We start from the raw sequence: 13775 nt of genomic DNA, 5'->3' as shown, positions 1-13775 counted from the left end.
CGCTCACATACGTGATCACGAGGCTCCAGTTACTTAAAAAAAGGACAGAGAACCCTGACCCCAGCGCCTGTGCAGGAAAATCAGCACCAAAGGACCCTCCTGGTGCCTGCAGTCACTACCTTAAGGAACAGCACTGAGAGAAAGGCACCATTTCAAAAGGGCTTGACTACCAGAAAATGGCACTCACTGGTTTGACCGTGGTCACTGGTTTGACTACCATAAAACAGTGGTCAAAATGAACACAAATTTTCCACGTGCTGCAATGATCTCCAATTCAACCTCCATCCCTCTGAAGGAAGAGAAACAGCGATGCCATTTACAGAGATAAGCTCTGGCTTCTACATCCTCCTCTGGTAGATGTGCCTGAAAACAAGTTACAACAAACCCACAAGAAGAGCCACGTCCATTGCGTAACCTATAATTTTTAAATATAACATTTTATTGCTTAGATGGTTTGATACAGAACAACTTTTACTTTTTATTTTGAATTTGGAAGTACTGTACAACTGAATAAAAAGAGGAATAAAAGTACCAAAACAAATGTGTGATTCTCTGTTCATGTGGCATAAACCAGTCTTGTACACAATTCGTAGCAGCAGTTTAAGTTCCCTTTAGAAAAATATGAATTCTACACATTTATTACTGTTTCCTGCATGGGATGAAATCACTAGGATTAAAACTTCCTTCGTGGAGAGAGAGGAGAGGAAGGAGACACACAGAGAGGAGAGAGAAGATGACGAATCATTCTGAAAATGGAATCAGACTGTCACATAGCGCCCAAGAGATATTTCACAACAGCCTCAAACAAGGGTCTCTCTTTTGTTTTCCTTTGTCCTTTATTTTGTTTCGCTTTCACAGTCAAGTGCTCAATGTAGTGATTGAATTATCTCAACGTTAAGTCCATTGCAACTCAGGCAAAAGAATTTCAGAAGATCCTTTTTTTTATTATTTTTTGTCTTTTTTTTTTTGCTTTTGTTTTGTGTTTTTTTGTTTTGTATTTTTTTTTTTTGTAAAAGCCCTGAGAGAGGAAAAAAAATAATAAAAAGATTCAAACAAAAATCGTATAGAGACAAATTAGCTGAACATGCAAACTAAAGCCTAAGATTCACTCATAGTTTAAACACATTATGAATTTCACAGTTTAATATTGGGGGAGGAGGGGAAACAAAACAAAAAAACCCAACAACAGCAACAGTTCTCAGTCAAACTCAACTAATAAAAATGTCAATAAAATGTGGCAAGATCTTATACTCTACTAGGATATAGATAAAGGCTAAATAAAGCTTTAAATCAATAGTGATTATTGCTAGCAGATGTCCCGGCAGGCTGCTGGGAATTAATTACTTGCTACATCGTTCTGCAGCATATAGTTTAGTAATGGCTTCTCCCCCACAGTATTGCGCCTTTTAGTGTGGAGAGTTGCGAAAAAAACAAACCCCCAAATCAAAACAAAAGACAAAAACCAAAAAATACCCCAAATAATAATAATAATTATAATAATTATAATTATAATAGTAATAACAATTTAAGGGATGCGTGAACTGGTTTTAATTAAGTAGAATGCACCTGGGTAGAGTTTCAAATGAATCATTGGTTGTGATTATTTATCTACATCTGGCATTAGCTTCGTTTCGGAACTGGTTCAAACATCCCTATTTAAAACAAACAAAAAAAAAACCAACAAAGAAAACAACAGAAAACCACCAACAACAAAAAATAGAAATCACATATACCTCAACCATTTTTTCTTAGTCTATTCACAAGAAATATTACTCGAGAACATCTCTCTCTTCCTTTGAATTCCGGACAGTGAGATTTCAGTCTCCAGAAATTTTCGGAGAGTTTTGTTTTTTGTTTTTTTTTTAATATAGATATAGACATATATAGATATATATATATTATATAATATAGGCTGGGTCCGAGACCCACTTCCTCCATGTCTAGTGAGAGCAGGAAAAGCGATTTTGCGGAGAGGGGCGGGGAGGGGACGGGATGGGATGGGATGAGATGGGATGGGATGGGATGGGATGGGATGGGATGGGATGGGGGTCACAGTGCGGCTGGGCTGGGCCGGGGGCTGCAGTGGTGGAATTAGCACAGTGAGGCTCCGGCAATGCTCGTATGGCTCTGTCTGTCCCAGAGGTCATGACTGAAGGACAATTAAATCAATGACAACGACAAACAACAACGAGGACGACGACAACAACGAGAACGACAGGAAAAAAAAAAACAACAACCCGCTGGGCACTCCGAAAAATGCGCAGCTACAGTAGGATACATTTCGCTTAACCCCTTCAATATTGGTGGCCGGAGTGTCGCCTGTTGCCGGCAACAGGAGCCATAGGGAGAAATTCCAGCTGCCAGCATTAAAGGGGTTAAATTATTGATATGAAATTTAGACACACACCTCAAGTCTTCAAGCATCAACCCCAAAATCTCAGGAAGAATTTTTTTTTTTTTTAAATTTATTTTATTTATTTTTAACATGTCTTATAGCTGTAGTTCTATTACCAGTAGTACTTTCTTGCTCTAGAACATGACAGTAGCAAGATGACGGTAAGGCTCGCATTTCTCTCCTGCTCGCTTTCGACTGGAAGACGGAAGGACTTTTGCTCTTTAAGTAACACAAACTGTCACCCATGTGACTGCAACAAGATTCATCTCGCACCCGCGGTGCCTCCCTGATGCACTTGGAGGGGCGCCACACGGCGCCCCCATTCTCACACGCTCCTTCTCCCCAAACACACACGCGCCCCACCGCGAGTGAGATGATCCCCTGTAGGGGTGCGATGATGATGATGGTGATGGTGATACCTCGCTGGCCTCCACTCGACTCTTGGGTCAGAGGAAGGGTTTCATTGAAAGTACAGTAGAAGAGCTGCAACATAAGAAGAGGAGCTGGTGAAAGCATTAAGTCAAAAAAAAAAACCCCTATTTCGAGAGGGGATCCAAGCGGCGTTATACATCTGCGTGGGCAAATATTGCCCATTGGTTTCTGCTGACGGCAGAGACAAGCGAACTGATGGATTTATAAAATAATAATAAAATAATAATAATAATATACTGAAGCAAATCAAACATATATAACAGCAGGTGCATAATTTCCATAGGTTACGTTGCTATGTAACTCTTCTCTGTAATACACGCTCAGTCCACGACGGCCAGAAAACCCCCTAGGATTCAGAAGACCATATCTAATGCTGAAAAGTGGAAACAAGCGTGAGGTTGATATTTGTTGTGTTTCCTGCTTTTGGCTTGAACCACTTTGAACACCTTCAACTGCCACGTTGTTCAGGCCTGGAACAGGCTTAATGCTCCACCATGTGGCAAATGCAAGAACATCTACTGAGAAAAAAAAAAACAATAAATCAACATCTCATCTGCATTTCCTCTGACTATTTCATATGAAATTCACATAATTTTTCTTCCAGTTATTGGCTGTGGTATCCAAGGGCCTCCCACCCCACTGCCCCCATTTCCAGCTCAGAGAACAAACACAGCGACTATCACAGATATACAAGAACAAGCTCACGCACACCAATACAAAAGGTAACATTAATGCTTAAATGAAAAAGGTCCTCTCCAAATAATTCATTAAAATATTAAAAAAAAAAATCATTTTCGAAAAAAAAAAATATCTATGATACCAAAAGATCTAATAAAGTAGTAAGGCACTCAAATCAGTATATACTGTAGTCTCTTGCATTATTATACTGAAAGGCATATGGCACCGCGTCCAGTCTGCCATACTCTCCCCACAGCTGTAGGTTGCTCTTCCAAAAAAACAAAGACTCCAGAAACCTCGCTCTGCTGGCTTCAGTTTGCATGCTGGGCCGGGTCCAACCTCCCTAGCAAAGTCATTCCACCCCCAAGAGCTGGGGCGCGCTGTCTGCAGAGGCAAGGATGTGATTCATGGGAGACGTTTTGTTGTGGATCTCCAGCAAGTCCTGAATGAAACCTGAGGGCCTCTCGTGCTCGGAGCTACCCCGAGGTTCCTGCTCCTTTGCTGTCTGTTTCTGTGCGCTCTTGGTGGGCTCCCCGAGGCAGGTGGCGGCTCCTCGCCCGCTCGGCCTCTCCTCTCTGCAAGGGGCGTCCTTGGCTGTGCCAGCCAGGGACTCTTTTCGGCTTCCAGTGAGCGATGCGTGGCTACCGACACCCCCCGCGGAGTCGCACTCGTTTTCGGAGATGGGGTTGGTGCCGCTGTGGCTGGACTCGTTCTCGCTGTCTTCTCCACACCTCGACTGGGTCTCCTCCTTGTCGCTCTCTTTCCCGTGGTTTTGGGCATTTTTGACTTTCTGGTGTATGCGCTGGTGACGAACCAGGCTGTGCTTCAGAGTGAAGGTCCGCTCACAGGTTTGACACTTGTATGGTCTCTCACCTGGAAGAGAATTAAAACACAAAGTCAGCCGTAAGGTCACAAACACACCTCCCTCTTGTTTCAAGCAGCTTGGGGCACAAACGAAAAACCAAAACTAAGTGCCCTGAGACTTCTACAAGCTTGGTATGGCCCTGCGCTAAGGAGGGAGGAAGACAGTAAAGCCCCAAGTGCTCCTTAGCATCCTGTCTAATTCGGTCAACAGCTTTTCTGGAACAAGTTTTCAGTTGTCCTCTGGAGCTGAAAAAGCCTTTGTGAAATCAAGCCCACCATCAGGGTCCCTGCTACAGGCTGGGCCTTGAGACAGAAGACTGAGGATACTGCCCAGGTACCTGTGGTCAACAGAGCTTAAAAACTGAACCCAAGAGCACATGAGGAAACATCTCCCTTTCTCTTAGATGCTGACCAATGGTCAAGCATGAAATGCACAAGTTAGCCCCCAAAGTCGAAGAGAAGCTGTCAGGAACTGCCCTCGCTACAACAGCCCCGTGTCTTTCTGTGAAGCTGAAGACAGTATCACCCATGTTTCAAACTGGACACGCTGCAGCTCAAGGACCAAGACCTGCCAGGCATTCATGGGACACGGGAAGTGTCTGTTAGAGGTGGTCAGTTCACTGACGGAGTAAAAAATGCCTGCCCGAGGATGTTACTTACAGAGCTGCTGGTGTTCCTCAGCCCACTGGTGCTTTAGCACAGGAGTGACATGTGAAAGCCCTGAAAAACCTCTTCTTACCCACTCTTGAAATGCTACTTGGAGAACAAAATTCTTCCTTTTATTTTGCAACCTTAAGCCACAGAGCATCTGCGGGCATCCTCTGCTGTAATCAACAGCTAGTCTGCTCCAATCTCAGAGCTGCTTTTTGCACCTGAAATTTGCTTGAATACTTTCCTAAGCATGAGCTCATCACAAAACAAGCAACTACAGCCCCACAGATAAAGTTCCCCAGAAGGCCCAACCAAGCACAGTGCCCCAAGGTGCTATATGCCCTGAAGAACTGAAGGTCCCACCCTGACCACTTCAGTCTCTCTTTCCAATTAGATGTATATAAAGCCTTTTCAGTGCTGCAGTTCCATCAAGGAGACCACCTTGTGCCAACGAGCACACAGAAGGAGACACTTGCAGCTCATTCACTTACAATAATGCTTGGGAACACTGAAAGAAAACCAGTTACAAACTCGAGGTCACTGGGTGAAATGTGCAAGTGGCTCCTGCTGTCTCTGGGAAGCCTGATGTTGCTTAGAAATGTTTCTCTCCAGTGGCCTCTTTGGGCACCTGCTCTCAAGGGAGGGCACTGCTACCTAGGAGCGTTTTTTGGCTGACAGCCTTTGCCCCTCGACCACTTGTCTGTGGCCAATGCAGTGTCATGGGGCTCACCCCGGGCTCGGGCAGACGGCACCAGACCACCCCACAACTGCTTGCTGGGAAGCAGCCTGCCCTGGGAAAACACAACATTTCCAGCCCGATTGCTGTTCAGTAGGCAGGCAGAGGTTTCTTGCACACTTCAGTGTCTCCCAAACGTTCCTCTTCTGACTAAAGAAATTACAAAACCTTACAGCTATCTTTAAAATAAAAACCCATACATTAAAAACAAAGTAGAAGTAATGTTACAACCTGGCAGTATTTTGTCAATGTAGCTGAACAACTGTGAAGGGGAGGAGGAGGAAGAGGAGGAGAGTCAACCCAAAGTATTGAGGCAAAATCTTCAGTTGAAAATGCTCTGGTTTAACAGTAAGGATAGGAGGTGCTTACATTTATTAAATTTGAAAAAAGCACTGACTCAGGTTCCTACTCAACACCTACTCTCTATTAAAACATCCTCCAGTGTCAGAGAAACAAACGGGAAAAAAAAGTACTGACAAGGCCTGCATAACTCAGCATGCAATGAAAACAGCTAAAACAGATGGTATGGGAATCGCCATGGCACACACAGCAGTGTATCATTTTGGGGTAAAGCTTAGTACTTTAGATATTAGCATCTTTCTAAAACATCCAAATTTAGTATGAAAATAGGCACAAGAATAGGATCCAACCCCTGTTTTACTTGTGACTCAATGCCAGAAGAAAAAGGGTCAGTTTTGTATTCAAAGGATCGATATTTATGATTCAACCTCAATTACAGCACAAATATTTTGTTAATTACAAAGATCTTGTCTTCAGCAGAACGCATCTTCAAAAGATACAAAATGTCAAACTGCATCAGTCTTCCCATGTCAGAGCAGCTCACTGACAGGTAAAATGCACCATTAATAAGGATGAATGATTAATTCGTCTTCAAGCCGGCTCATGCCTTTTATCTCCTTTGCATGGTGCTGCTGCAAACTGTGTATCGCACAAAGCGATCCCACATATTTTAACTGCTGAGTCAAGTCATCAGACAAGCGTTATACTACCTGTGTTCCACCTTCCCTGCCCATCATGCACATCACCAGCGCATTACCCATACCAGACTTAGATAATCGGACAAAACCAGACTCTCTCTCTCTAAACTTCCACCCAGAGATGAAGTCTTATCATACACCGCCAGATTTCTCCACCACTCATCAAAATACCAGGAAGAGGTAGAGCCACATGCATACGACAAGAAGGGAGTCAGAAGCTGGGCAGAACAACCGCCCAGAGATCCCCATGCTGCCCTCACCTCTAAACTCTGCAAACAAGCATGGGGAAAAACAGTTTGAGAACTGAAGATAAGGCAGTGCTGACCATTCCCGCTCCCTCGATAGGCTTTGTATGCAGCATGGGGATTGGGGCAAAGAACACACCTTGCAGAAACCTGTAGGACTAAAAGCAGTATCTCCAACCTCAAGTGCTACCAGCCATCGTGCACCTACAGAACAGATGCCTCAGTGTGGCGGCAGACCTGCTCGTCAACTGTTCTGCCCTCGAGTCTCCTCTTACCTGTATGAGACCGCATATGTCGCGTCAGATCCTGCAGAGACCAGAAACGCTTGTTGCACACAGCACAGACTTTCTTTCTTTTGTCTGCTTTTGCAGTACTCTTAGCCCCATCAGTCTTTGGTTTTTTGTCATCACTGCTCTTCTCAGTGGACTTTCTCTCTGTGCCTTCCCCCTCAGAGACGCTTTCGCTCTCTTCATTCTCCTTTCCTGTTGCCTCATAGTCCACAGGAGACTCCACTACCTTCAAGTCCATCGGAGACTCTTCCTGCTCAAGACCAGAGTCCTGCATCGAGGGAGCTCCTGCATCATCCTGAATGCTTTTGCTTTCATCCTCACTGCTCCTTTCATCCTTTCTGTCCTCACGAGTGTGGGCCTTTTTGTGACGGCTAAGAGTGCCAGCAAACTTGAAGGTTTTGCCACAAATGTCACAGGCATGTTTCCTTTCAGTCTGAGAACTGCTGCCTGCACTCTGGTCACTCTCTGCCAGCTTGAAGTCCATTAATTTGCTGGCAAAATTGAGGTCAAGACTTTTGTTACTTACAGAATCTTCCTCAGGGCCCTCTTCATATCCATCCGCTTTTTCTTCACCGTCCTCTTCTGTCAGAGGGGAGTCAGCCTTTTGTTCCTCCTTGGGGCCACACTCGCTCTCTGGTCGCTCTGTTTTTTCCTCTGGCTGTTCCTTCTCAGAGGAGGTCAGGTCCAAGACTTCGTTTCCTGCAGCTGGTGTCTCCGCATCAGACTGGCTGTCTGCAGGCAAAACAGAGAGAAACTGTCAGTGGGATGCTCTCTGCTAACTCACAACTGCCAGCGGTGAGGCCGCACACACACCCACGAGCATCGCTTCTCATCAAGTGTCCCAACATCTGTTTCTCTTATCTGTGACCCAAGCCAGTAACTTACAGCTGGAAAGAGATCAAAACACCTTGGAACCCTATCAAAAAGATGATCAAAAATCTGTAGCAAAATGCTTGCTTTTACAAAATACATTCACTTTCTTGGCAGTTTCTTGAAGTCACTTTTAATATAATTACTTTTACCAAAGAATGTAAAATGCTGAGACATCACAGAAGGGTTGAGATCACTACTGTTACACCATACCAGAGATAAACGGATGTTTTAGAATATTTCATGCACGAAATTCATATAAAGACAGAAATACTATACAACCACATATTAATCAAACTAACTTACAAACTGTAAGTAGTGGGAAATGCTTTCCAAAGGGAATGTAAAGGCTTTATGCAACCAACTGGTACAATTAAATGTTAAAGGCTAGCACAGACAATAACAAAGAGATCAGTTTAAAAAGCTGGGTATACATCACATCAGCAAAAGACGCAAAAGTTTGTCCAGATGGGGGTCTTTGACACACACTCTGTTAAACTGATACCACCTGGAACCAAAACATCAAAGCCAAGATGCAGCCATAGGCAGCAATCTTCATTGTTCACAGTTTCCCCCAACAAGAAGGCAAAACTCATCTAAGACATCCACCTTAATGACCTCCTCTGCTTCCTTATCACTTTGTAGCATTAACATTGCTAAACAGAAATGTGTCAAAAAAATAAAACACATAGGGCTCTTAAAGAGAATAAAGGGCTGGAGTTGCACGCCTTCCAAGTTGTACATGTAAACAGGGAATAAGCTGGACTAGATCTGGAAGCCAAAGCTGAAGATGATGCACGGGTTGCAAGTGCAACCCCAGTGCCGCTTTCCAGCGACCGCTCCAGGACACAAATTTAGCAAGTTGTGCTTTCTGAAAGTTGAAACTTTCCTTACTTTAAGTCCTCCCCCCTGCCCTTGTTGACAGCACGCAGCCAAGGGAGTGCACAACCTAACAGGCATTTCACATTCATCTGCAAGCCTGATAGCTGCTGAGGAACTACAGGGATTCCGAAACTCTAGTAGGGTGGTTCAAGCTCCCCATGTGACATAGTACAACATGTGCTTGTCTCCAAATTGCCTAGATTTCCTACTACAGGCTTTTTTCATAAGCAAGAAGTAACGACAGAAGATAAGATAGCTCTCAGGCACTCAAATGGAATATGAATTGCACTGACCACATCTCCTTGCACAAATGATAATAAATGGTCATTAAACAAATGTAAAAGCTGAGCAGCATTTCCAGTAATCGTGAACAATCACTTAAAAGAGCATAATCCTTGATATACCTTTTTGTGGGGGGGCTGAAGGGGAAGAAGTGATCTGTCAAAAAGGATTAATGGCAACTAGTGTGACTCCCCACTGCTGCTGAAAGGGCCCTCGTCCTTCCCTGGCCACCCACTCCCACACCAGCCCTTGCACAGCCCCAACATTCCCATGTCCACGCAGTGACTGTGGCCTTTGTCACCAGAGCAGGGATTTATGTTGGACTGAAGCGACCCGGTAACCACTGCTCCCTTCAGGCGAAGGGCAGGAGGGAAGAGGAATTTCCTCCCCACCAGCCTTTGGTTGCTGCCATCACAAAGACTATGTGTGGGTGATGGATGACGAGACAAAACCGGAGTGGCAAGGTGGCTCTGAGGCACAAATACCATGAAGCAACACCACCAGAAAGCCCCCAAAGTGGCTGCCGTATCCATGTTGTTGGTGCTCAGGTGGGGGGACCTCCTGGTGGCATGGGCCACCCATCAGGAAATGCTCCCCTGAGGGGACCAGACAGTTGGACCTTGTGATCCCTTCCAACCTGGTGTTGTATGATTCTATGACATGGGTTAGACAGGCCAAACACAGACTGCAAGCACAGCACAGAGGGGGTTCATTAGGGAGCAGGGCTCTGGGCTCTGCTAGGATGGAGAGAAGTGAAGAGCACAAGGAGACAGAGATGGAAGGAGCTCCTCTTTTATTGTACCAAGAGAAATGTTTTATAATTTTTTGCAGACCAAACAGAAGACAGTGGACACAGAATAAGTTGTTCTTTCAACATGAAATATCAGGAGCAAAGTGAATGAGGGGAAATATACACCAGTAGCACTAAGTAAGAGAAGACCAAAACCAAAATACCTAAACCACAACATGTTGTATATCATGCATGATTTTACACTCTTCCCCTTATCTTTCCCTAATGTTTTCTTCTTCTGCTTTCTGTATTTCCAAAACTATCTATGTTTTTTTCTTTCTTATAGTGTACTCATCCTTTAATGAGTCATACCTGGCCTCCACCTCCTCTGTGCCCTGGGTCCCTTCCCAGCTGTTATGCTGTCCTTGCGTGGCTGGCCTGTAATTACATTTTCCTGTGCATGAGAGATACACTCTGAGGGATAGGTGGTCCACAGGTAAGTGACACTGCCTTACTAGCACAGGCAAACAGATGAGGTCAACATTAAGAAAAACAAATGCGAAACTTAAGCAACACACCTCCACCAAGGGCAGAGAACACTTCAGACCCTGAGAGCATGGATGCACACAGATTTTCTCGCCCAAAGCTGGCCCACCACCCTTGAATGAACACATTCAGAACTCCGGCAGGGATGTAGCCAGGAACATGCTGGCAGGTGCACATGCTGGGGTGAGTTCCCTTCCTCACCTGCACAAACCTGACCTGCCCTCTACTTTGTTGGGAAGAAGTTTCACAGGCCCCTTAGGAAACTAGTCAAGCTGCTCTGTGGTTACCCCCAACCTGTGGGGTTGGTTTCACAACTAGTGAAGAAGCAAGCTGCTTTGCACAAACCCCGGCTGTTTGGGGATGGGTGAGAATCAGCCTGGCTCTGCTGCAGCCCAACTGGAAGAGCAGCAGGGGGGCTGTGAAGGTGTGTGGGAAACACAACCATCGTGACAACAGCCACATCAGCCCGGTGTGGGATTTATCAGGGACAGCTGAAAGGGTGATCTCGCACTGGAAGCCCCTCCATCCACTCCAGCAGAGGTTAGACTCGGCCTACACCACTGGCTTTTCCCTGCTTACATGCCAATCTGCAGCAACAGAAAACCTCACCAGCCATACACCAGGCTTGTGTCTTACATAAGGAGGAGGATTTTGACCAAGCATTTAGATCTGGGTAAACATCCCTCCAATGAGGCTGAACTCCCCTCAGATGAGTAATTCCTGTTTTGAGAATTTTGCTGATGTGCAGTGCAGAGCAGCCACTTGCATCCAGGCGGTGAGGAAGGCAAGATGCACAGGAAAGGCCTGCTGTTTCTTACACCCCTTTCCCATCTTTCACTTAATCAAGGCTGTAAAATGCTTTCCGGTCCATTTGTTATCCCACGGATATTTACACTTGGTCAGTCAGGAGGACAAGAGCGCAGAGGTCCGCTTGCCAAGGCTCCTACCCACCACCACTTCAGCAACTGTGGGAGCAGAATATGTTACCTTGTCTGGACAAGAATGTGTGTCACTCCTCCGTAGCAAAGAAAAGAAGGTGACACTATTTGATGATGTAATTTCTGACACTGAAGTCAAAGAACATGAGCAAGGTAAGGGAGAGAGAGGATATGAAAAGGGAGGTAAGGATGGATGGAGGAAGGCAACATGAAGCAACCACTGGTATATCAGCTGCTGTCTCATCAGCTCCTGGGAAAAAAATGAACTTCTCAGGACACATATTCATAAGCAAAACCTCAAGGACTTCATCTGAGAATCCAAAAACTTTTCCGCTTTCATGAAAGAAACCACTATATAGTTCTAGCCAAAATAATTTTTCCTTCGAACTATGGAAAGAAAAGACTGTTTTACAATTCAAGTTTCAGTTTTCAGTCAGCCCAGTCAGAAGAGTCCACTTAATCTTTTATATATGGCAAGAAAGGACGAAAAAGAGGAGTAAACTGCTTTTCTGCATACACAAACCAAATTATCACAAGACACCCCAAATGTGGAACGGATCAAGGCAGGGAGGTCGCTGTTTTGATTCTGTTTTTTCATGGTTTTCTTTTTTTCTGGAATTAATGTGGAATAGAAAGTAGAGCCTGAGATACTAGGGAGTTATTAGATAAAACAGGGTGTTGTAAGGGAAAGGATTTTGTGACTTTAAAGCACGTGTTTATTGCCAAACACTTCTAACATCCCAAGAAGAGCGTTAAAAAACCGATCACATAAATAATGTTCAAAACTGGAGCAGACAGAGCACTGGAAATGGACGTTGCACAAGCAGTTGGCATTATCAGTCAGCTGAGATGAAAATTTACTATTTTCCCGACATTAACTGAAATAACCCCAGCTAGTCTTATATTTTACTATAGATGCAGCCACCACTAGGTGGTAGCAGTCCAGTAAATTTGGGATTTTTTTGGACACACTTGCACAATGCTGCTGCTACTTCCACCCACAAACTGCAGAACATCTTTCCAACCTGTGGAGTAAACTTGCAAAAATCTGGCGTTATCTTTTCCATTTTTACTGTCAACACTCTAAACACTAAAATTTAGCCACCTTCATTACATCACATGCACATATATAAGTTAAATATTTAATAAGGCCACAGCTGAGAGAGCTTGGGTCATATCTGCATGCTTTTTGAAAGGAAAATATTTGAGATAGAAAAGGAGTATTTAAAATAAACAGAGCTGAATATATCTGGGGGAAAAGGAGAAAACCCATTCTGGAAAAAAACAAACAAACAAACCAAACAACAAACCCAACACTTTTTGTGTTTGACACAAGGTATGATCCCCCCAGTACTTTAAAGAGAGCAGCTGAAGTCACTGACATAAGGGAAAGTGTCCAGGACTAGCTCTGACTGCACCTACCAAGTGTAAATCTGCATCAAAGGGGTGGGGGGGAAAAACTCCAGATCTTCAGCTTATGGTGAATTCCACCCTTTAGCAGAAAGGCAGTTTGATGTAATTACCTTCCAAACAACAGCTCTAACACTCAGGCCAACCCCCAGTGTCAAGCTTTGTCCTGAGCTTCGGCTTTGGAGCGGCTGTTAAACTTTGCCTGACACTGAAAATGCAGTTTCAAGCCCTTTGTCCTCTAGGAAATGCCCATAAATGTAGTTCAGAGGTACAAATAGCCAGAACAGTTTGGAAAAAACAAAAAGTCCCCTGGTATACCCAGGGCTCACATGATTTCTGGAGGGATCACAGAGTGGCAGATATCTAGAGCAAAGATGAATTCTGCTAAATGCTAATCAGAAAATTCACTGTTCAGTATACTTACTTTGTCAATATTTGTCTAGTTAGCACAGAGCAGTTGTGTTCGACCCTCTCACATTAGGGGCTAGCCTCTTTAAGAAAGGGATCTTTCCTTAGCAAAGTCTCTTTCTGTATTATGTAAGAGATAATCCCTTACCCCATTCCCATCCCACATCTCCCCTCCATCAACTTCATTTTGTTGCAAGAAGGGAGCACTCGGAAAGCCCTAAGGACACAAAGGCAACTTTAACGTGATGAAAGCGGGCGACTCATGAAGTTGCTCCACAATTTTGTTGTACGCCTCTGCACCGGTACAGGTGTCCCCAGGTCTGACTGCTGCAAGCCGGGTGAGATGTCCTCAGTTTGCTTCAGATGCTTTAGTCAGACCATTCTCTTCCTCTCCGTGCAGCAAGGACACACACAAGCCCC

The 13775-nt window shown here is 44.5% G+C and overlaps 1 protein-coding gene across 4 annotated transcripts in view; it reads right to left on the bottom strand.

The window, feature by feature from the left end:
- Positions 1–457: 457 nt before the first annotated feature.
- RREB1 (ras responsive element binding protein 1) overlaps positions 458–13775 on the bottom strand; it is a 126197-nt gene continuing 112879 nt past the window's right edge. For all 4 annotated transcript variants that reach the window (XM_080338521.1, XM_080338520.1, XM_080338522.1 and 1 more), the window contains 2 exons: positions 7275–8021; positions 458–4378 (listed from right to left, as the gene is read on the bottom strand). In XM_080338521.1, coding sequence (XP_080194647.1) covers positions 3858–4378; positions 7275–8021 — 1268 coding nt within the window. In that variant the 3' untranslated portion in view covers positions 458–3857. The remainder of the gene's footprint in view (positions 4379–7274; positions 8022–13775) is intronic.

The sequence above is a fragment of the Nesoenas mayeri genome (assembly GCF_963082525.1).
Source record: "Nesoenas mayeri genome assembly, chromosome: 2".
In the NCBI taxonomy this organism is placed as follows: Eukaryota; Metazoa; Chordata; class Aves; order Columbiformes; family Columbidae; genus Nesoenas; species Nesoenas mayeri.
Note: the sequence above shows the minus strand (reverse complement) of the source record. Positions and strands in the feature narration are given on the sequence as shown.